We start from the raw sequence: 25,034 nt of genomic DNA on the forward strand, positions 1-25,034 counted from the left end.
AAATAACCTACCAAATCATACCAAATAACACAGAAAACCTAAAATAACACTAACATATAGTAAAAGCAGAATCGGGAAAATTAAGCCAAAACCGATTTGTAGAAAAAAAAAATCGGCACGCACACACATGCGCACGTCAGGTGCCCGCGCAAGGGTTCATGGTCATGGTAGTCTTTCTCGGGGTAAACACAAGTGTCCCGTATTTGACTGCTACTTTTGTCCCTTATTTGGGAGTGAGAAAGTTGACAACCCTAATTATAATAGAAGGAATTTCTGCAGGGAGCAGCTTGCAATGAGTCACCATGCTCCAGAGGAGCAGCTCTTCAATCCTTACAATGATTTTCCCTGAAGCTGACAGCAGGAAGGCCTCTGTGGTTAACACTATCAGATTAACACAGACCACTGCAAGATTCCTTTCTTTCAGAAAATCAGGACCTCTTACATCTTCTGGTATGTTCTCCTCTTCCAGGAAGATGAGGTTGTGAAATTATGACTGTGGTTCCCTGCTGTCAAAAGTAAACTCAAACAAGAAAACTGGCTGCACTTGAAGCCACGTTGTTTTTCAGTTTACACATGACCTTTTCAGCTTGTCAGTCTGGGGCTGACAGCAAGACCACACTAATTCATCAGTGAATCAGCCTAAATGATTTCCAACATTCCACCACCAGAACATATTCACTCCCACACATCTTCAGCACTTTGAAAATGGTATTCCCTTCAAGTCCGGGTCCAACACTCCCCCAACACCACCAACCACTTGTGTCCCGCATCACTCTTCCCCTGTATCAGCAAGTGCGACGACTGACCTTTCACCCCTGACCTCCCCACCATCTAGGGATCTGTCGTTCAGGGTGAAGCAACAATTCAGGGGTAATTCTGATTTAGTGCACTGCATTCGGTTCACAAGGTGATCTTCACATTTGGAAAAACGACATGCAGATTGAATGACCGCTCTGTGGAGAACCTGCACTCAGTCGTGGGGCAATCCCGAGCTTCCTGCTGCTTGCCACATTAACTCCCCACCCCACACTGGCCCGCGCTGTTATAATGAGGTCTAACACAACTCATGTGTTCCATCAAAGCACGGAGTAGCCTACTGGACTTGATATAGAATTATACAAGTTCTGAGGACTCTCATTTCTCTGCCTCCTTAGCACACCCTGACCTGTTGTAAATAACCCATCACACTTTTGTCATCCTCTAATTGTCCCCATTACCAACTCACTCTCTCAGTTTCTTTCCCAGGCCTAAGCTAACATGGACATTATTTCAAGGCAATACACACAAAATGCTGGAGGAACTCAGCAGGCCAGGCAGCATTTATGAAAAAGAGTATAGTCGACGTTTCGGGCTGAGACTCTTTATCAGGACTGAAAAAGAAAATAAGAAGTCAGAGTAAGAAGGTTGGGGGAGGGGAGGAAGAAGTACAAGGAGAAACTGGGGGAGGGGTGAAGTAAAGAGCTGGGAAGTTGATTGGTGAAAGAGATAAAGGGCTGGGGAAGGGGGAATCTGACAGGAGAGGATAGAAGACCATGGAAAGGAGGAGGAACACCAGAGGGAGGTGATGGATAGGTAATGAGATAGGAGAGAGGGGGAAAACAGGAATGGGAATGGTGAAGGGGGGGGAGGTGCAATTACCAGAAGTTTGAGAAATTGATGTTCATGCCATCAGGTTGGAGGCTACCCAGACAGAATATAAGGTGTTGCTCCTCCAACCTGAGTGTGGCTTCATCATGGCAGTAGAGGAGGCCGTGGACTGACATGTCGGAATGGGAAAGGGAACTGAAATGGGTTATTTCTCCCACCCACCCTTTCCCTTACCTTTCTGGCAATTAACATTTTTCTTTTCCCCTTCTGATAAACAACCTTAAAGCTGAAACATTAGCTACTCCTCTTTCCATAGATAATGCTTGACTTGTCCAGTGTTGACAATATTTTCTGTCTCAGTTTCTGTTGCCAGCAAGTTATTTAAGCTTGTATTTAAGAATAAACAATGAAAAAATGAACACCTAGATACACCCCATCCTCGTTATATGCATCTTCAGACAATGCGGATTCACAGTTCTGCGAGGAACCTATTTCTACCAACGTCTCCTTATATGCATCCAAAACTCACAGTTATGCGAGGAGCACTGCCTTCCTGCCAATACAAGTCGCGTGCACACCTCACTGTCTCACTGTTGGGATGAGAAGCACCGCTTTCCCGCCAATACCAGACAGGTGTGCGCGCCTCACAATCTCACTCCCGCTAGTCTCGCTTTTGGTCTTGGCAAGGTGTGGATGTGCGATCTTGCGCTCTTAAACTTTTGTTGGTTTTACCTACACTGCAGTAATTTTGTGCTTGAAATATTTAACTATGCCTCCTAAGCGTCCGATGTCATGTCCTGAGCCATCCGCCGAGCAGCAGAGAGCCGCTTTAACACTTGAAAAAAAGTTGCAAATTATAAACAGCGCGGCATCAGCTGAAGGTAACACAGCTCTGGGACGCTACTGCCGGGAACAGAATCTTGCCTTTAAAGTTCTTTTGTTGCTTGACAATGCGCCACCCATCCTAAACACTTGGACAGCATTCATCCTAACATAACAGTGCGTTTCCTGCTGCCTAACGCAACATGGCTGATTCAACCACTTGACCAAGGTGTGATCTACATTCAAGGCATACGTATTTTTTTTTTTTACGGCAAACTATCTCTCAGATGCTGCAAGCAACAGACGATTTTGAAAATCCCGGGAGTTTACCAACGGTGAGGGAATGGTGGAAGTCGGACCACTTGGCACAAATGGCGATGGATATGGACCCAGGTTTAGGATGGAGTCAGCATTTCAGTCGTTCCCTGCCGTCAACCCTTCTTCCCTACAAGCAAATTTATGCTGAGAAACAAAATGCTGCCAAACAAACAACCCTCACCACTTTCTTCAAATCGGTGTCATCTCCCGCTGCTGGCAGTTCTAAGAGTTCTGTGAGTCTTCCTTCACCTCTTGCTGTGCTTGATATGATCCTGACGACCACAACCATCCACCTTATCCATGTAAAGCTGCCCGACACCACAACAACCACTCATCTCCCAGAGCGAACACACCTGCCATTGTTGGTGAGTACCATACACCCTTGGATGTTAACTTTCTATGATTTATTACATTGAATATTATCTTAAATTGATGAAATATAATACAAATGTTGTCTTGTGGTACTGCTTTTGTGTCATATTGGTATGAAAATGTGAATAAATTACAGATAAAACATATTTAGTAAGTCTTCTGGAATGCATCCCTATTTTCGCCATTTAAATAATTATTCACACTATGCGATTTCACATTATGCGTTGACTGCAAGGAACTTATTCCCCACATATAACGAGGATAGGGTGTATTGCAGAGATAACCTGTAAGAGGTAGTGTGCACCTGTAAAAAGTTCATCATATTTGAAGTTTTTGAGGTGGGGGGGGGGAAGAGTTTATAATCTCATTGATATCGATACCAGAAAGAATCTGATCAAGTCCACTTCATGAAGTTGTTCATGTGAAGCAAAATATTTAATTATAACACCTCATATACTGTCTAGGTAGTCTCCAGCCCCTTGGTATGAACATAGAATATGAACATAGAATATGAACATAGAATACCCCAACTTCCGGTAATTCCCTCCCCCTCCTTTCCTCTACCCTTCCTCTGCCCCCCCCCGCCACTGCCTACCACCTCCCTCATGGTTCTGCCTCCTTCTACTACCCACTGTGCTCTGCCTATCACCTCCCTGCTTTCCTTCCCCACCTCTTTATCTTTCCCCTTACTGGTTTTTCACCTGGAACCTACCAACCTTCTCCTTCCCACCCTCCCCCCACCTCCCTTATAGGGCCTCTGCCCCTTCCCTCTTCAGTCCTGAAGAAGGGTTCCGGCCCAAAACGTCGACTGATCGTTTCCACGGCCTGCTGAGTCCCTCCAGCGTGTTGTGAAAATATTTAATTAATTAGGTAAATGGCTGATCCAGACAGTAGGAAGGCAGGGCAAAACAGGTGCTTTGCCACAACACTGTGCTGAGGGAACAACTGGTGACTATATTCAGAAGTAACTTGGAGAACTGACTTTCTATCCTGTGATTCAGTAACAAAGACATGCAACACTGTAAGCAGTGCAGATGGAAGCCAGACAAAAGCTCCCAGTTATAAAAAGATATTAATAGATGGAACTCAGTGCAAGCAAATGTGAGCTCATCCATTTCAGCCTGTAAAAGGAGAAAAGATTTCTCTCTAAACTGCAAAGCAGCAGCAAAGATCTGAAAAGACTTGATGGTTTATGCACATCAATTGTTAAAATGTGTTAACGTTCAGACATTATGAAAAAGACTGATGGAATTCTGGCCTTCACTTACACTGGGCAGATCACACCGAAAGTAAAAGGTGAGCAATTCTGGGTTTCACAGAATTAAAGCTCAAAGTAAATTTTATTATCAAAGTACATACATGTCACCTGTCACGTACCCCATGACAGGTTAAAGAACCAGCAGAAATAGAAAACACTTTGGAGTCCCGTATTGCTATTAACTAATAATATTTATTAGTAACTACGCAATACAGTAATATAAAATCAGATATATAAAACAGGTTAGCAATGATTATATATAAGTACAGGTGTCCCCCGCTTTTCGAACGTTTGCTTTACGAAACCTCGCTGTTACGAAAGACCTACATTTGTACCCTGTTTTCGCTAACAGAAGGTTTTTTCACTGTTATGAGAAAAGCAGCACGCGAAAAATGGCGGTGTGTGGAAAAAAAAGCAGCGCGCGTCCCGAGCAGCCAAGCTCCTCCCCCAGAACTGCATTCTAGCCGGCATTGCTTAAACACGTGCTTTATCTCGATTTATTTTGTGCATCTGTTAGCAAGATGAGTTCTACGGTATCGGAAAAGCCTAAAAGAGCTTGTAAGGGTGTTACACTTAGCGTAAAACTAGACATAATTAAGCATTTTGATTGTGGCGAACGAAGTAAGGACATTGTCCGTGCGTTGAACTTGCCTGCATCCACCATTCGCACACTTTATTGCAGAGAGAAAAAATCTTGAAAGCTGCCGATGTTACTGTTGGTTCTGCTGGTAGCAAAGTGGTCTCTCTTAGTCGGCATCCAGTAATGGATAAAATGGAAAGTCTATTGCTAGAGTGGATTGATGGGTGTACAAAACGTGGTGTTCCTTTAAGTTATCTTATACTTAAGGAGAAATCAGTCAGTCTTTTTAATAAGCTGAAACAGAAAGCACTGGCCGATGATGATGAAAGTGTTGCGAAAGTGGAATTTAAGGGTAGCCACGGGTGGTTTGATCGGCTTCTGAGGCGAGGGCAGCTTCATAGTTTAACGTTTACTGGAGAGAGTGCTTCGGCTGATAACTGAAGCTGCTGAAAGGTTCCCAGCAGAACTGAAGAAAATAATTACAGAAGGTGGTTATTCTTATAAGCAAGTGTTTAACTGTGACGAAACTGCAATTTATTGGAAAAAATTGCCGAGTAAGACATTCATTTCGAAAGAAGAAAAGCAGGCTAAGGGACACAAGGCATCAAAGGACATGTTTACCCTAATGCCTATTATTAACACCACTGGTGATGCTGTCCTTAAGCCTCTACTAGTGTACCATTCAGAAAATCCGAGGGCACTTAAAGGCATTGATAAGAAAACACTTCCCGTTGTGTTCCGTTCACATCCAAGCAGTTGGAACACCCAAGTGCTTTTCTCTGAGTACATGAGCAGATACGTTAGTCCTTTTGTTGAAAAATACTGCAGAGAAAATAACCTCGATAATAGGTGCCTTGTGATTGTCGATAATTGTGCTGCTCATCCGCCTGACATTACCGAGTATGGCGGTAACATTTGTGTTGCGTTCTTACCGCCGAATACGACATCGTTGCTGCAGCCGTGTGACCAAGGCCTAATAGCCACAATTAAGGCTTACTATACGCAAAATGTGATGCGTTTTATTGTAAGTGCTATTGACAGAGAGGGCAACTCCGAAGCATCTTTGTGAGAGATCTGGAAAGACTACAATATAAAACTGGCGATCGCCAACATTGGAGATGCTCTCAATAGGCTAACAGTCTCGATGAGAAATGGCGTTTGGAGGAAACTATGTCCCAAAGCAGTGAACGATTTTAAAGGTTTCGAACCATCAACAATGAATACGACAATAGTGAGCTTGGTTAAGGAGGCTGGGTTTGTGGAAGTTGACGAAGATGATGTTGAGGAGGTTTTGGCATCCCATGACCAAGAATTGACAGATGAAGAGCTGATGCAATTGCAAGAGGGAAGGATAACAATCAAAACCAAACGCAGTAGCGAAAATGAAGTCGTCCAGGAACTGAACGTGAAGCAGTTGCGTGAGGTTTTCGCTGCGATTGACCGCGCTGCAATGATTGCAGAAAAGTATGACTTTAATTTTGAAAGGGCACATAGGTTTAGGGCAGGTTTGCAGAATGTTTTGAGGGCTTACAAAGAACTCTATGATCTAAAAATGTGCGAGGCTCAGCAGTCAAGTATACCGTCGATTTTCAAGCCTTGCACATCAGCCACAGCAGACGACGAATCTCGACCTTTGACATCGAGGCAGGCAGACGTAGAAGATGATGACCTGCCTGCCCTATTGGAAATAGACTACGATGAGATGACACCTCAGTCTCCTCTACCTCCCACCACTCCAATTTCCCACGACTCAGCCTAACACACCATCCTGATTCCCGTAAGTGAAACTACACTGCACATACATTATTTCTACTTTATATAGGTTGTGTATTTTTGTGTTATTTGGTACGATTTGGCAGCCTCATAGCTTAAAGGTTACTGGAGAGAGTGTTTCTGCTGACAGCGTCTGCGCCGACAGTGCTTCCACCGAGAGTGCATGCGTGAGATTTTCGCTGCGCTAAGACTGTGCTTCAATGATTGCAAGAAGTATTTCTACTTTATATAGGCTGTGTATTTATCATACCATTCCTGCTTTTACTATATGTTATTGTTATTTTAGGTTTTATGTGTTATTTGGCATGATTTGGTAGGTTATTTTTTGGGTCTGGAAACGCTCAAAAATCTTTCCCATATTAATAAATGGTAATTGCTTCTTCACTTTACGACATTTCGGCTTACGAACTGTTTCATTGGAATGCTCTACCTTCGGATGGTGGGGGAAACCTGTATATTGGTAATATGTGGAAATATACGAAAACCAAGCTTCTTCAAGTCTAGGGGTAAATAGATAGTCTTACGATAACGAGTAAAGTTCAGTTCAGTTGGTGGTATTGAGTTGAGTAGTGATGGAGAGAGAGAGGGAGAGATTTGAGTCTTCAGATGAGCTGACGCCGTCGATCTTCCCGTTGTTCTCAGAAATCCTTTAAAAGTCACTGACTGTGACCACAACAAAGGGGACCGTTTTTCTGTGGTGGAATCATCAACCTAGGCAAGGGTTGCACACATGGAGAACTCCCTATCGGTCACTCCCTTTCCTCACTGCAAGAGCCACTGATCCATCCGCCCAATCGATCTTCCAAAAAACCCACTTTTTCTGTGGGCACAACAAAGCTCATTCAGTGTCCAAAACTATGTGCTGCAGGTCTATCATCTGACCACCTATTTATCTCACCATACTGAGTTCCAACTGTCATTCAAATAACTCCTCCCATCTCTGTCTGTGTAAGAGTGCACTAGCAGGCCATGTCCTTGGGAAGAATAAATACACTCCAGAGAAACTATCACATCGATTGTCCATCAAATAACACCGCCCTTGGACACTATAGTGACTTATGAGCTGCTCGGTGCCCTCTCTCTCCAACTCAGCAGAAATGCAATAGTTAGTCTTCGTCTCTCTCTCTCTCTTTTCAAAACAAGATGTCGGTGTTAAATACCTCTCTCTCTCTGTCTTTTGAAAAGCAGAGTTCATTGGGGTAATTCAGGACTCCGTCACACACCATATACAACCCCGGGATTCATTTTCTTGTGGGCATAATCGATAATGTTACAGAATAATAACCTTCACAGAATCAATGAAAGACCACCCAACTAGGATGTTCAACCAGAGTGTAGAAGACAACAAACTAAGCAAACACAAAAAGAAGAAATAATAATAAATAAATAAATAAGCAATAAATATTGGGAACATGAGATGAAGAGTCCTTGAAAATGAGTCCATTGGTTGTGGGAACATTTTCAGTGATGGGCTAAGAGAAGTTGAGTGAAGTTTTCCCCTTTATCCAATTACAAGATGGATTCCTGGACTACAAGGGTTTGAATAACACTTTAGCCCCTGGAATAGTTCACCTGTGTAGTGAGTGTAAGACAATGGACACTGTTTGAAAATTAAGAGTCCATTCTATCAGGAGTGATTAGGAAACATTTCTATTTGAGAGGACAGCACTAATTTGAAAACTATTATGCAAACTGCAACAGGTGTACTAGTCACTATTAATTTATATGGAACTTGAGTTTATTTTTTGTTAGCCAATAACATCAAAGCCAAATATGTGGAGTCAGGTCACAGAGCAGTTAATATTTTGCTGGATAGCAAACAGATTCAGAGACATAAAGAGCCTTTTGCATCTCCACTGAGTCATTACTTGGCTGCAGAAATGTGAGGGGGCAGAAGTGAGCAGGATTGGTTTTATTCAGGCTGGTGGATTACAGCTGGGACAGTTGCATTGAAGTGGAAAGTGCACCCCATCCGGTAGTAAGCGACTGTGTCAATCTAACTACCATCTCCTAGATGAACACTGACATTGGTCGCTTCTGCAGTCTAGATAGAACCAACTTCATTCAATCAATCAAAACGAACCCGTGATTGTAAATAATGGTCCCTCTTTAAAATCACATTCAAAACACGCTGCTGTTCCCGTTGTTGTCAGAAATAGATGTGAAGGGGAATAGAATGCCAATGTCATGAGTTACGCAGCTGCCAGAGGGCGGTGAGTGCTGTCAGAAGCTGGAGCTCCCTGGCACGGCTGGCCATTTGGCAGCCGCTGCTCTCAGCAAGTCACACACAGCCCTGCTCATTCAGTGCCTGAAAACATGCCACCACCACTTCCAACACTGGTGAGCGGGACAGAAACAAACTCAAATCGTTCGTTAACTAAACAGACAGGAGAACTAATGGTGGCGTGTGAGAAATATCCCTCAGCTACATCAAAACCAATGATCCAGTGAAAACCAACACTGACTTTTTCAGTCCTGACTCCAATTAAAACATAATACACTCTCTTCTCTGCCCGTCACTTATTTTCTCAAAGGAGAGCACAGTGCCAAATTTTCCAGTGACCTCACTCCTCACCCACCACAATTAATGGTCTGGATTATAAAACTGATGATGAACTCCCAGATTTCCCAATCATCACCGTACATTCCCCTCAGTTTCAGCTGTATTCTAGTTCTTGCTGCATGCTCTACCAGGATTTCTTCTTTTTTTTTTAAATCCACTCTCTAAACAGGATTTTCTCATTAATTCAGTGCTATTGCCAACCCTGATCAACTCTTGAAGCTGCTGGTGGCAACTATCTGAGAGAAAGTCATGGCAAGCTCTCTTGAACTACTATAGAACATAACAATAATGATAATAACAATAAGCATTTCATCACTCCCGAGTGGGAAATTATATACTCCCACCAAATTCATTGACAATTTCTACAGATATACCGTGGAGAGCATTCTGACTGGTTGCATTACTGTCTGGTACAAAGGCATCAATGCACAGGATCTGAAAAAGCTACAGGGAGTTGTAAACTCAGCCAGCCCCACCACGGGTATTAGCCTCCCCACAACTGACGACATCTTCAAAAGGCAAGTGTCCCAAGAAGGCAGCATCCATTATTAAGGACCCTCACCATCTGGGAAATGCCCTTTTCACATTACCACTATCAAGGAGATGGTACAGGAGTCTGAAGATGAACACTCAACACTTTTGGAACAACTTCTTCCCCTCCACCATCAGATTTCTGAAAGTTCATGAACCCACGTACACTACCTCACTATTCCGCTCTCTTTTTGCGCTATTTTTAATATATTATTCCTGTAATTGTAGCAATGTTTATGTATTGCACTGTGCTGCTGCTGTCAAACAAATTCCACAACATATATCAGTGATGATAACCTTAATTCTGATCCTGAACTATAATGGGAGAAGTTCAGGATTTTGATCTCTGGCCACGAAGGAGCCAGATTAGGATGGTGTAGCACCAAGCATACTACACCCACTCTAGATCAGGGTTCCAAACTTTGCACCTTGGGGGGTGGCGGAGGGGTCAGTCGACCACCTTTGTGGATATTCAATGCAAGGCTCACCCTGTTGATACAAATGTCACCTACATACTGCAGCTCGATGACCGAACTTGGTGTGACCTCAGTTCTGTAGTGGACTTGGCATAGGTTAAACAATTTCCTATGTGTTCTGGAAATTAGCTCCATTTGATCCAGCGGCTTTCTGGAGACACTGGACGGAACACTCAGAAAAACGTTGGTGATAAAAGTACACTAAAGTATCGGGATGGCAGTAGTTAGATGTTCTTGTCAACTATGTCCTGCATGCCCACTTGGACAGCTCTCCTCAAACCATTCTCAATAGTAGAAAGTTGACAATGCTTTCCATAGCATTTACACCATGAATTCTGAAAAAGCTAGACTCATCTCTGACCCCTTCACTAAGTAGCTCCCTAAAATGCTACTGATGATGATAAAATCACAGGTGGGATAATTGAATACAGTCACACACCTTATTCAATGCATCTCAGATAGTTTGTGCTGTATGTGGGTATATGGAGCAATTTCGACAAATTCTCATTCACTTGACTAGTTATGTGGTAAATGGCCAACCTGTCTCAGTGTCACGTTTAAATTGAAATTAAACTTCTCTCACCTTAAGTATTAACTGGGGGCACCTCACTCAAGTTTGTCGTCAGCATAAAGGTATTCTACTTTATCTAATTATTTATCAAACCTTTACCAACTCACTTAACTCAATCCAATTAATTTAATTAATTTTGTAGTTAATCCATTTAAAATGTAATCTGATCACACAATGCCCCGGTTTCTGCAAGCAAACTATTAGCACATTAGCCAACAGATGCATGCACCTCTTAGCAAATCTCATGGTCAATGCTATTATACTAGACTGACAGTTCCTTGGGAAGACCAGATTGAGAAAGTTACTTGATAGTAAGAAAGCCAAATACCAGTAGCTGGTAGAGAAGTGCCAGAGACAGGGGTGGAGGGCACGATGTCAGCCTATAGAGGTGGGATGTAAAGGTTTGCTGGCCGCTCACTGTGCTGAACCTACTCTCTCCTTGGTGTTACGGGAGCTGCAAAGAAAAGAGCCACCAGGACCGTCACAGAGCCTGCTGAGTGAGTCTCTAGATGGCTACTGATCAAGAGGTGTAACCCATGGACCGAAGCTGCTGGGACACAAGCCAGGACCTGATTAACCCTGGCTGGGTCGCCCGGGCGAGGGTGTCTGATGTTGAAAGACTCACTGATGACGAGTCCCAGCGCATCCTAGGATGTATCTCAGCATGGGTGAAATTTTTTCAGGTAACAGCTTCATGATACATCCCAGTTTTTAATGGAACAAATGTAGCTGATTTAGCTGTTACGTCAAACAACCTTGCACTCAATGTTAGCAAGACTAAAGAGCTCATTGTAGACCTCAGAAAGGGTAGAACGAGGAAACACAAACCAATCCTCACAGAGGGATCAGAAGTGGACAGAGTGAGCAATTTCAAGTTCCAGGATGTCAGTACTTCTGAGGACATAACCTGGTTGCAACATGTTGATGCAGCTACAAAGAAGGCAAGACAGCGGCTATATTTCATTAGGAGTGGGAGGAGATTTGGTTTGCCAGCTAAAAGACTTGAAAACTTCTGTAGATGTACTGTGGAGAGCATTCTGACTGACTGCATCACTGTCTGGTATGGGGGGGTGGGGGGAGGCTACTGCACAGGATCAAAGTAAGATGCAGAGAGGTGTAAAATTAGTCAGCTCCATCATTAGTACTAGCCTCCGTAGTATCCAAGACAACTTCAAGGAGTGGTGCCTCAGGAAGGCAACATCCATCTTTAAGGACGCATACCACCATGGACATCGCTGCCTCTCATTGTTACCGTCAGGTAGGAGGTACAGAAGCCTGAAGACACACACTCAGTTTTTCAGGAACAGCTTCTTCCCCTCTGCCATCTGATTTCTAAATGGACATTGAACCCATGAACACTATCTCACTACTTCAAAAAAAATTATTTCTGTTTTATTTCTATGTTTATCATGTATTACATAGTACTGCTGCTGCAAAGATAACAAATTCCATGACATAGGCTGGTGATATTAAAGCTGATTCTGAAATGTTAAAAAATCATTAGTATCTAATTGTTGAGTTTAAATTGTGCATCACAACATAGAATGCATGGAAGTACACACAGAGGAGTGGAAAAATAAGTTGGAATATTGAGGAATGATCGGATGAGGGAGGAATGCCAAGCACAAGTTGGTCATGAATACATTACCAACATGATGACAAAACGGGGTTGGTAGTTTGCAAACTCAGCTTGCCACATAGGATTAAGCTGCGGAAGCAGTAACTGAGTTCTGGCTCCAACAAGAGCAGGAATGGGAAATTAATATTCCTGACCTCAGCACTTTGAGGGGAGAGAGAGAGAGAGAGAGAGAAAAAAAACGATAGCAGCACTGAATAAGATACTGTTGTAGATCTGAAAGAAAATACTCTGATTTAGGTTTGGATTTATGCAATTGTAATTGATAACATCTCAAAACAACCCATAAGGGCCCATTTAAAACCACTGATTAAGTCCTCTGGCCAGAATGTCCACTTTCATTCAAGAATACCGAAGGCAATTCTCAGAGGTATGTAACGGCCACTGATTAACCACAATTATTTGTGGAATATGTTAAGTAGTGGTGTGGTATTGATGGGGGAAAAAAGCTGGAAACTCGCAGGCGAATTTGGAATTTAAAAAAATAGGTGCGTATCTTTGCATGAAAGATGAAAGGAAAGACCAAGCTGCAGAGTGGTCAGCCCTGTAGTTAGCAGAAACCCACCTGGCATCTTTCAGTGCACTGACACAATGGCCCACACAAATTAAAAATATCCCCAGAAGTACAGCACCTGCTGGAGGTAAGGAACTGACAATGTTTCAGTTTGAATCCTCAACTCAGGAATCTGACGCAAGGGTTTGATTGAGATGTTGACAATTCCATCAGCACGCACCCGAAGATGCTGCTCGACCCGCTGAGTTAATTCAAATTTGTTGCCCCAAATTCCAGCATCTGTGGTCTAGCGTCTCCATGAAAGGTCCACGAACCTGCAGCCGTATGGATTCACCACGGGTAAATGGAACTCCTTAAACTTGGAGGTGGCTCTCCCACAACTTAGCCCCAGGGAAGAGTGCAATCTGGGAATACACTGAGCCAAGTGAACTTTCCTCCCAGTGAGCCTGCTGCTGAGGAGGGGCTGTGGTGAAAACTGCCACAAGAACGCCAGCTTCTTAGCAGATGTTTGGCAGAGATTTTTGAGAACGATTTATTTAGCGCTGATATCATGCAAGCTAATTAAAGAGTCATTGCCTGGGTGAAAATCCTAAAATAAATGGTGACTGTCCCTTTTATATTCTGTAAAAACGGAATGAAAGTAGGAATTCCTACTCGCCGGCAACACTACGTGGGAAAGTTCTGAACACATAACATCAGGACCTAATATGATTTGTCTATGAACTGATTCGCAAGCCACACAGCGAAGTTGCTCTGTGAGCTGAAACCTATTCACTGAATATATGTGTTCCTTCTGCTGTTACTTGTTACAAGTAATATCCACACCCTTGAAAATAGAATTAGAATTCCGATGGTGACTATAAATCTTGTGCTCTGTCAAACTCTCAACCAATCAGTATGAACATTTTCAACCCTTTATATTATGTATTTACCAAATGGCAGGGCAAAACAAAGTACTGGGCACTGCAATTTCTGAGATAAAGCAAGTCACAAATCCTTTGAAGCAATTTTTCCTGTTTTTCGATGACTACAGTTTAATTTTTAACTACTTAGTCCATGATGGCCTCTTAAGGTTGTTACATCCAGGGGTGTTATTAGGGATAAGCTCTTTTTTAATGCTCCCAATGGCATGCGTATCAAATAGCCTCCGACAACAAAGTCCAGCTCCTGGCCTTCACATGTGGCTTCGCTACTAAGCCCACAGAACCGTTTCCATTGACAGGAGAAGGGGCAAAGGTGGGTTACCGGTGCCTTAAAGCCAGTTGCTTTGGGCAGATGGGGCTCGTCAGCCGTGGTTGGCAGCTCATCTAAAATGAAAACTCCGATCTCAAACCTGGGCTGCCTTGCAACCACACCCACTCATGGGGAAGGCTCCGGGAGTAAACCCCGAGGAAAAATCCAGAGCTGGAGTCCCTAAGGCAGTCCTACGATGAGTTCAACGCTGACTGGCAACTCCTGCGACGCTGCTGGTACCAAACTGGATCGGTCTCTGCCGTTCCTTTGGATTCTTCAGCTGTACAGAGAAGAGCCTGCTGTATGGGCAACATCTTGCTCTCTATATCGCACTACCCAGGCTCGTGCATCACACAACATCCATGGTTGACCCCGACTGACGGACAGCCTCACAGTCCAGGATAATGATCGAGAAATACTGCAGGATCACACTGACTTGACCCTCTACAATCCAAACGTTACAGCACTGCTGACTGGATAGTAACAAAAGATTTTAAAAATTAATTGGCTAAAACTATTAACATGCTTATGTTATACTGAGTTCAATTTAACTGTGGTCTGGAGATACCAATATTTTGTTTTTCTTCATTTAAGTTCAGTAAATTACAAAGAATACCTACTTTTGTCAAACACTAACAACTCCCCACCCCAATCCCCAAAAATGAACCACAATTAAATAAAAAAATTCAAGCCAGACATATGAATAGAAATTCAAAAACATATTGATGGTCAGAATTCGACAGCAAACACGACCTGCTGAGTATCTAGTGCAGTCTGAAACACCAAGGAGGAATAAACCATATTTCATAAAGATGAGGAGAAAGATTACAGACCAGGGAACATGAAGACATAGTGGGGAAATACAGCTCGAGGCAAGGAGATAATTCCTGAACAGTGATTTGAAGATCAATCCCAATTGTCTCTGTATCCAACCAGGAAAGCAAAGCTGTTTGATGCCCTGACTGAATACCTCTCATCCAGTCAGACCAATGAATCTTGTCTTCAACCCCTCAAGGACCTTTACTTTTCTAAACTCTGATGACCAGGCTTGCATGCACTGAGAGGAGTGGCCATATTATAACCCCATTGCTTTAGTACTCAGTGCCTCTAATTCTCAATCCCAGGATCTCATACACACGACTTACCATTTCAACCACTTTTGCCACATTAAAAAAATCTTTCAGACACATACACTTGCCACACCTTTGAACTGTCAGAATGTCCATTGTTTCCTTTCTCTCTGTCAAAGTGCATCATTTTACTCTTCTCTGGCTCAATGGTTCCACTTAATATCAGAGAATCTGAGAACTTGAAATCCTCACTCTTTGCAGACATCCACGAAACAGGAAAAAAACCCAAAGAATGAATGACAGAAAAACATTAGAATGCCACAGCCCCCCTCCCATGCATCAGTCCTCCCCCTCCTCCACCAGAGGCATCGACCCCTGCCACTCACCATGCAAGCAATAGCCCCCAGAGAGCACGATCCAGAGTCCATCAAAAAATCACTGTCCATCCCAACACTTTGACATCTCAGACAGTCGCTGTCTCTATTAAGTCCCAGCTACACGTCTGACAATTCCCCCTGCACATCCACGTCATGTCAGTGTACTGTTGCCCTCACAGCTTACCATGTTTGGTGTCAGCCCAAAATATGGGAACTCTAGCCCACACATCCCCACTCAGAAAGCAGTGGTTCCGATACCGTGCTCTAGGGAGCAGCGTTAGGTGCCACCCTCCCATTCTGTAAAACAGTCCTTTACCATTGCTCTCTCCGTCTACGTGAGAATATCTAGATAGCTGCAAAGCATATAATCCAGATTTCCTCAAATGTCTTCAAAAAAAAACTATGTAAACCACATCAATTGACAATCAAAATTGTTTCATCAGTAAAATCTATCAGATAAGTCAAATGTAATTTGCTTTAAATCTATGCCTGATCTCTTTTAAGTTCCTATTAGTGTTTTCCATCGATTGGTTATATAAAACTGACTAATCTGAGTTGACTGGCTTAAGTTTATGAACAAGGCAATATATTTGCTGTTATTCAGTCCTTGGCAAATTCCCTTTCTTTAATCTTATAATGTTATGGCAATTCCCACTCCGTCTCAGCATCGAGGATGCATCCCATACAGACTAGGTGACTTGCTTACTTTAGGCCATCACCCTACTGGGGCATAGGTCGCTGACAGCAGCTCACCACAATCCTCTATCCTGGGCCTGTCTTTCAAGTTGTCCCCAGGTGAAGCCCATGGTAGCATCACTGAATAGGGGATGTGAAAAAGGTGATTGGTTCAGAAATCTGTCCTCAAACTCCTAAATTTTCGAGAAGCTATTGGAGAGAAAAGGGAATGATCAGGGTATGCCTTAATCCTTGACAATGCGGTTAACCTTCCTGGTGCAATGCACTGCTAAGGTGGACTGAATGGAAGACTGTGATGAGACTGGGCAGTGTTTATCATTGTCTGCAAGTCCTGTGGTGATCCATATCAGGCTGAAATGCAAATTGTTAGAATACTTTATAGCATATCTGTAGAGGTTTGAGAAGTTGGAGCTTAGAAAAATAGATGGCTATGGGTAAGCCTAGGTAGTTCTAAGGTAAGGACGTGTTCGGCACAGCTTTGTGGGCCGAAAGGGCTGTATTGTGCTGTAGGTTTTCCACGTTTCTATGTTCCTTGGTGTCAGCAAAGATCCCTCCTCACCCAGGGAGGTGGTCTTTGGAGTTTCTGCGGCTCTGGGTTCTGCAGTTGGGCTTGGGACTGTCCTGTGGCGGAGTTCATCCTTGCCAAATTTCACCCATTATTCCTGGTTCTTCGTGAACTTTTGCTGTGAAATCTAGCTCTAGCTATATCACCTCCTTATTCCTGACCAGCTTTAGCCCTCATTGCACTATTTATTTGACAATAGTAGACCTTTGGATTCCCTTCAATATCTCATACTCTCGACATGAAATGCCGTCTTAGGAAAGAAGCAGCTATCATCAGAGGTCCCCACCACCCAGGGCATGCTCTTTTCTCGCTGCTGCCATCAGGTAGAAGGTACAAGAGCCTCAGGGCTCACACCACTAGGTTCAAGAACAGTTGCTACCCCTCAAACATCAGGTTCTTGGAAAAAAAAGGGAGAACTACCCTCATTTGCCCATCCATTGAGATTTTCCCACAACCAGTGATCTCACTTTAAGGACTCTTTATGTCATGTTCTTGTTATTTATTGTGAAATATTTATATCTGCATTTGCACAGTTTGTTTTCTTTTGCACACTGGTTGATTTTACATTGATCCTGTTATTGTTACTCTTCTATAGATTTGCCGAGTCTGCCCACAGGAAAATGAATTTCAGGGTTCTTTATGTTGACATATATGTAGTTTGATATTAAAATTTACTTTGAACTTTCTCCTTTTTACCTTCCTTCTTAGGCTACTAGGTTCAGCCTGATTTTCCCTCATCTTTTTTATACATAATTTTTCAACATCTGGGCTCGTTGGCGACTGAGCATTATTGCCCACCTCTGACAGCCCTTGAACTGAAGATTGCCCAGTAGGGCATTCCATTCAACCAGCTGGAGGGCCCAGAACCATCCACAGGCCTGACCAGATAGAGGTGGCAGATTCACTCCCCTCAAGGGCATTAGTCAACGAGACTGCGTTTTAAGAGTTCTGAGGTCACCATTACCAAGAGCTATTTTAAATGAATTTAAATTCTATAGCGGCTTTGATGGAACTTGAATTTAGATCATTAATCCTGCTTAACTTGGTACATCATACATGACACAATTTACTTCTGCTTCATGAGCTTGTTTACCAGGTTTGTCTACCAAGCACCCTAGGTAATTTCTAAAGTAAATACATGTTCCGCACAGCATTGTGGGCCGAAGGGTCAGTATTGTGCTGCAGGTTTTCTATGTTTCTATTGCTTATGGTTTTAACTCCTTTTGGGAGGAGGACAGCAGTGATAATATAAGAAATGTCACCCAAAGTAATGGCTAACAGAAGCTCCAACAATAAAAACATCGATAGTTAAGATAATACAACACTTACCAGGCGATTGTTTTCGTAGACATTTTCTTTAGAAAGCGAATCAAAGTCTCTGCAGAAAGAGATAAAGATGTCAGACATCATATACCTTGTAACAGTTGAGGCATGTGAAACACAAGAAGATGATTTGAGGACATTAGAGAAGGATGAGGGAAATTGGTAGAAATTACAGCGATGAAGAGAGGTAGTGAGTTAGATGTACGATGTAGAGAATCAATACGTCCCACTCAGTTTCATAGCAGTGGCCTGGATTTCACAAAGGAAATCCTGGCTCTGTACTGGGAGCTTTGGACTGGACAATACCCGGCAGCATTTCAACATGATTTAAACATGAAAAATTTGATAGAGTGCAAAGGAAGCACACTGTGTGTGTTGAGGTGGATTAAACTTTATAAAAATATCAGATGAAAGTCTGAACAATTCTAAGTGGCACTTTAACTCTTTGTGAGCTTGCAACATGTCAGGTGTCTAAACAAGTTAAACACTTGTTAAATGTTTGCTAATAGTGGCTGGATTCTTTACAGCCTCAGGCGCTAGTGGCATGAGAACAAAAGACCAAAAAATGTATCTGTCTCTGGGTCTCTCAATGCTTTTGGATTGAAACCCTATTTATTGAGGCACCTTTCCTTCGGTTCTTGGGACTTCAGCTTGACTGAAGAATTGCGATCAATAGGTGCCCAGGACAGACCAAGGGTGATTTCATGAGTCGGGATTCAGAATTCCCCCGATAACAGTGGCAATCAAATCGTAGCTAAGAATCGTGAGACCTGAAATCTTTGTGGAAATTTTTGTAATTTACTATATATTTAGGGTGGTTTATTTGTGCTTCCTATTTTCCGATAATAAAGTAAGCTTGTTATTTTGTTGTCCTTGTACGCTTTATTACCGTATCTCCTGGACACGTGAATTGGTTTGGGTCTTTTGGGTCGGACCAAACCAGCCCGTTACACTATGTTAAGCATGAACTATTTATATAAATAGCACAAAAACCACGAGAAACCAAATTAACCCAAAAGAAGTTTCTTTCTGATTGAAATGAACTCAAAACTTTGGTACCTCAGCTAATGGTATTTTTTTCTCCTCAAAAATATACTTCATTTAGAATATTTATAGTAAATACGATCAGGAATGTTATGATCAGCATTCACTGTATGAAGCGATACTACACATTCCCTTGCAACAGCCCACTTCCAGAACCAGCTCTGCACAAACCTAACCTGCACTACAACAGCTCAAGGTCATACTATTTCTGTCAACAGCTACTTTTGACAACTAATTTAAAAATGTGAACTCACCCCTTCTTGGCCGCAAGCCAATGAGGTAAGGCAGAGGGTTAGATTAACTTGGGGTGTGGGCACAGTCAGGAAGGTTGGGGGAGGACGGACAGACCCAGGGGGTGGGGGAAAGGAGAGGCAGAAAGCTGTATGGGACAGGAGCGAGAACCACAAGTGAGAGACAGGCGCGGAAAGATACATGGGGTGGCTAATAGCTGTGTGGGAGAGTGGATACCGTCAGAGACAAGGCTGAGGAATGAGGGGGAGGGGAAGGACCGAGCCACATCCCCAACTCTACCAGTAGTTGCATTCAAAACATCCTCCTGCAAAGACTATTCCATTTTCCCAGTTCCCCTCCTTCCTGTTCTGACAGCACCATTTCCCCAACTGGGCCCTCTGCTCCATTTCTTCACTTTTGCTGTCACCCCCTTCGCCCAGCTCCAGAACTAGCTGCCCTTTCCTCAACTTTTAGCTGCACTTTCCTCAACTTTTGACCCCTCTATCAGTGCCACCAACCAGACACAGTCTCTCCTCTCTTCAGTAGGGACTGGTTCTCCAGTGCTGTCTCTGATTCTTCCCTTTATCCATCAACAGCCACATTCCCCTACTTGTACCTTCCTAACAGACCGGATAAAACACTTACCCTTTTAGTTTCCCATCATCCAGAAACCCAAACACACCATTCAGGTGAACCAGACACCTACTAGTACCTTTCAGTTTAATACACTAACATGATCTGTGTATGATGTGATCTGCTCCCCAATGGGGATTCATGAACTGGATGAATACTTTGCAGAGATATTCTATTCAGCCTACAAATATGACCCTGAGCTTCCTGTCGCTATAATTCTCTGCTCCACTCTTGTTTCATCTACAGTCCCTTGAAGTGATGCTGCAAACTTGTTTTAAGTAGGAGGAACAGTTTGGATAAATCTTCCTACTGGAAAATTTTGGGCTTAGCATATCCAGCAATTCAATTATTAATTCTAGCACTTTTACTTGAGATTATCAGAACTCTTTTTGAATTTTCTAATCATTGTTCCTCATTTTCATCTTTTTTTTAAGTGTTTGGTAACTTTTACTTTAACAAATTTGTTTGTTTCTACCCCCTGCCTTTCACAGATTTTTCTGTTTGTCCTTCCTTCCCAAATCTCCAAATTTAAAGCCCATTTTTCAGTGGATGAAAGGTCTTGAATGAGTTCTCTCTTCTGTAAATGTGACGAAACGTGCTGACCATTTCTAGCCTTTTGTTTTCTTAAAATTTTAAAGACAGCTACGATTCTCTGCAGTCATTGAATCCTCAATTCTTTCCTTAAGCCCAATAAATGTTATCATTTAAGTAACTTACCTCATAATTCACAATCCTGTGCCTTAAAGGGATTTGAACTTCCCTCACCCTCCCCTACAGAATTACAGTTGCCTGCTGGAGCTGTTACTCTCCAATCTACTCATAAACCTTTAATAATCTGATTGAAAGCTGCTCAGGTGACATTTTACAAGGAATCCACAAAGTTTTTATTGATAACCTTTAGCAATTGACAACAACAAGCTGTGCTTATTGGTTTTCTTCAGTTGGGATACTATATTCTGCACCATTTCTTGCACAATAAGAACATTGTGTGACTTTGCATCATCTTTAGAGCCTGGTCTTCCTAGAATTCTGAACATTTTGAAAATTAGGCCGCTTTCGTTAATATATCAACTGTGAATGGGTTTAGAGTTAAAACTAACCCAGGATCTCCACTTCTTCAAAAATGGCCTGAAAGTCATCAAGCAGTGATTTTGATCTTTCTCAAGAAAAACTTTGATTTTTCTCAAGTTTTTGATGTTTCTTCTGGCAATTCACTAATTGAGACAGGCAAAGTTATTGAAGCCTCTTGACATTTTAAAGACAAGATTAGCTTTATTCGTCACCAGTACATCAAAGCATCAAAATATACAGTGAAACGCGTCATTTTGTGTCAACGACCAGCGAGGATCGCGCTGGGGGCAGTCTGCAGGTGTCACTGTTCTTCCAGCACCAAGATAGAATGCTCACAACTTGCTAACCCTAGCCCATAATCATTGGAACCTGGGAAGAAACCAAAGCATGCAGAGGAAACCCACGTGATCACAGAGAAATTGTACAAACTCCTTACAGACAGTGGTGGGAATTGAATCTCGATCTCTGGCACTGTAACGCATTACACAGACTGCTACACTACCATAACTTGCCCTAGAAGGTGAAGACAGAGTTAAAAAAAACACCTTGTAACTGGAACAGTTTACAAGTCGGAAATGCAGATGCTCAGCAATACATTTAAATAAAAAGATTTTTTTTAATATAAAAAGATATGCAACCAAAGGCAACACCAGGGTGTTTAACTCAGTCTTTCAGTTACTGCCACAAACTAGGCTCCCACATGGCAAAAGATGCCTGCAGCCATGCAACTCCACCCTGCTAGCTCATTTGTTTGTACGAACAGGGTGTAAATAAGTCTGGTGTTCGTTACCTGGGGAGGACCTGTAGTCACTTCCTGGTATTGGGAGGTGTGGGGGAGGGGGGAGGGCTACTGCACAGGATCGAAGTAAACTGCAGAGTTGAAAATTTATCCAGCTCCATCACAGGCACTAGCCTCCGTAGTATCCAGGACATCTTCAAGGAGCGATGCCTCAAAAAGGCGGAGTCCATCATTAATGACCCCCATCACCCAGGACATGCCCTCTTCTCATTGCTACCATCAGGGAGGAGGTACAGAAGCCTGAAGGCATCCACTCAATGATTCAGGAACAGTTTCTTCCCCTCTGCCATCCGATTTCTGAATGGACTTGGAACCCATGAACACTACCTCACTTTTCTTTATTTTTTTTTGCACTAATTTACCTATTTAATATATATTCAAATATATACATTCTCTATTATTATTGTACTGTACTGCTTCTGCAGAGTTAAAAATTTCATGACATATGCCGAGAATATTAACATAGAAACACATTAAACCCGATTCTGATCTTTCTCATGCCTAGGAGTCCCAACTTGAAGGTTCTTGGGTGATTCACAGTATCAGTAGAAAAACATGCCCCCGCATCTATTGTTCACCTTCAAATTGCCAATGAAACTTGCCTCTTTCTTTAAGGAAAACACCGACAGCTCCAACAGTGGTACAAAGTTATTTAAAACATTGCTGGCTGATAATCATCTTACAAAATGTCACAGCATTTGGCTTCAAGTTTCAGCTTTTTTATGATCTATTTTTGAACTGTCGATGAACTTTCTCAATTGAACAGATGAAACTGACAATTTCAAGATCATATAAGTAATTCAGATATCTGTCCATAAGATGTTCACTAAGGATGAAGCAAGCAGGAGAAATCTGGGACATTTGAAGAATCTGCCACAGAAGTTTCTGCTTCTATTGAAAGAACAAAAGGTTTATGCAACAGTACACAATCATTTTCAAATCTTTGTCAGGTGCACGTTAACGTCAATACTGCAAGTAGTTTCTTTTTTAAGATCCAGCATTTGTTCTTTCAGTTTCACTCATGAAGACATTAACACATTTCCAGTTCAGGCTTATTGCCTTTGATTTGTCAAGAGTGAGATTACAAACTACAGAATTCCTTCAGTTTTTTTTGCATTCTTCAAGCACTGATCTGGGAGATAAGCCTCTCTGTACTGTGGATCACAGTTTAAATTTGCTTTATTGGTTGGTTTTATGTTCATTGTATTAAAATGCCTTTATTTCTGCAATATTATTCTTGAATTCGCTACCAAACAGCTAATGTCTCATACAAGTGATATTCCATGAAATAATAACATCTCCTTCTGCTATATTCCATACTAAGGACACCTCCAAGAGGACCACAACCTTGTGGTTTGGAGGATTGTGTGCCTCAATGACCCAGAGAGCGATGTTGGTTGGAGTCAGGGCTTTAGGCTTTGGCTCTTAGTAGGGTCACTCATGCCAAACAGATCAAAGGGTAGAGGCCAGACTAAGGGTAGTCCACCAGTCCTCCAGGTTTGGCGGGTCAGCTCAGGTAAAACAAAACTGTTACGGAAACAGCAATGAAGAATCCTTCTACATCCGAGTGTGACGGTATCCCTGAGTCTCTACCCGGGACTTGCATGACTGACAATCGCGAAAACCAAGGAAGCCACTGACACAAAGAAGGAAGCCCTGAACACCACCAGAGATGAAGGACCTTCATTGCTGCCGTAAACACCAGTGGCGTAACAGGCAGTAGGTGTACGAAAGGCAGGAATAAATGCCTGATGTTATTACTTTGTTTTTGTTCATTTCTGATGAAAAAAATCTGATTCTTTTTGTGCTTTGCAGGAAAGGTAACAGTTGGCTATTTTTAAACAATGAACGCAAAATGTTCTTTCCATTCTGGCTTAAACCTCTATTTTGTTTCGCTGTACGCGTGCTTCATACATTTTGATTATGCCACTGTAGGGTTAAGGAGTCAAGTGATGGCACAATGGAAGTAATTGGGAGCAAAATGAAAACTGCTGGAGGAACACAGTGGGTCAAACAGCATCTGTGGAAACAAAGCAACAGTCGACGCTTTGGGTCGACTCCCTGCATCGGTACCTGAAACATCGAGAATGGAGTGGAAGGAGCTGAAGGTGGTGCCAGACGCTTTTGTGGACCTGGGCAGTTTCCAGTTCATTTGTGAAACAGTTTATATCTCCTGCTCTCATGTCTCTTTCTCCTTTTTGAGGGAGCTGGGATCATGTCGAAGTCCATGATCTACAGCTGTGCTTAAACTACGCTATTCACAGGCTGTGAGCTTTCACTCTTCAGAACTTGCTGAGCAGTCTGGCGTTTTGGAATCTCCAGGAACAGCTTGTGCCTTTGAGGCTGGGCCCTGAAGACAACCGATTCCTTGCCAATGTTGCCGACTGAAGTGTTGCAGGAGACTGAACCATCTAGACAGTGGGCGGGGCTGTCAGCCTCTCTCTCTCCCTCTCTCTCTATGGTGAGAACGAGTTTGCTGATTCCTGAGTCGGGGGAACTCGAATGAGCGATGCTGCAGATCATAACGTCGAAACAGCAACCTGTGGCCGAAGCGATAGCTCTCTCTCCCTTGTTAGGCGGAGGGGCAGTTGAGATGTTGAACTGTTGGGTTGGACAGTAGTTTTTGATCATGGGGGCTTGCTATTGCGTGGTGGGTGATAACGGGGCTGATGCCTTTGCTGGAATAATTGGGGGTGGGGAAGGGGGGCTTTGGGGTTCTAACGTTCTTCTGTCATTCATTCTTTGGGTTTTTTTTTCTCCATTTTGTGGTCGTCTCTGAAGAGTAAGAATTTAAGGCTGTATACTATACACATTCTTTGATATTAAATTGAATCATTGACCATCTCTTTTGTCTCCAAAGATGCCACTTGACCTCAAGCTTCCTCCAGCTGTTTGCTTATGAGTGTGAAGGTAGTAGCACTTAAATCTCATCAATAACACGCACAGCATGCAGAATTTTGGCCCTGCAAGAGGATCACAAGCACTCTACAT

General features: G+C 42.8%; 1 protein-coding gene across 2 annotated transcripts in view; it reads right to left on the reverse strand.

The window, feature by feature from the left end:
• The window catches only part of micall1a (MICAL-like 1a), a 97,688-nt gene that overhangs the window by 56,585 nt on the left and 16,069 nt on the right, over positions 1-25,034 (reverse strand). For both annotated transcript variants that reach the window (XM_072271811.1, XM_072271812.1), the window contains exon 2: positions 18,272-18,320. In XM_072271811.1, the coding sequence (XP_072127912.1) occupies positions 18,272-18,320 (49 nt within the window). The remainder of the gene's footprint in view (positions 1-18,271; positions 18,321-25,034) is intronic.

This window comes from Mobula birostris, chromosome 11 (genome assembly GCF_030028105.1).
Source record: "Mobula birostris isolate sMobBir1 chromosome 11, sMobBir1.hap1, whole genome shotgun sequence".
Lineage (NCBI taxonomy): Eukaryota > Metazoa > Chordata > Chondrichthyes > Myliobatiformes > Myliobatidae > Mobula > Mobula birostris.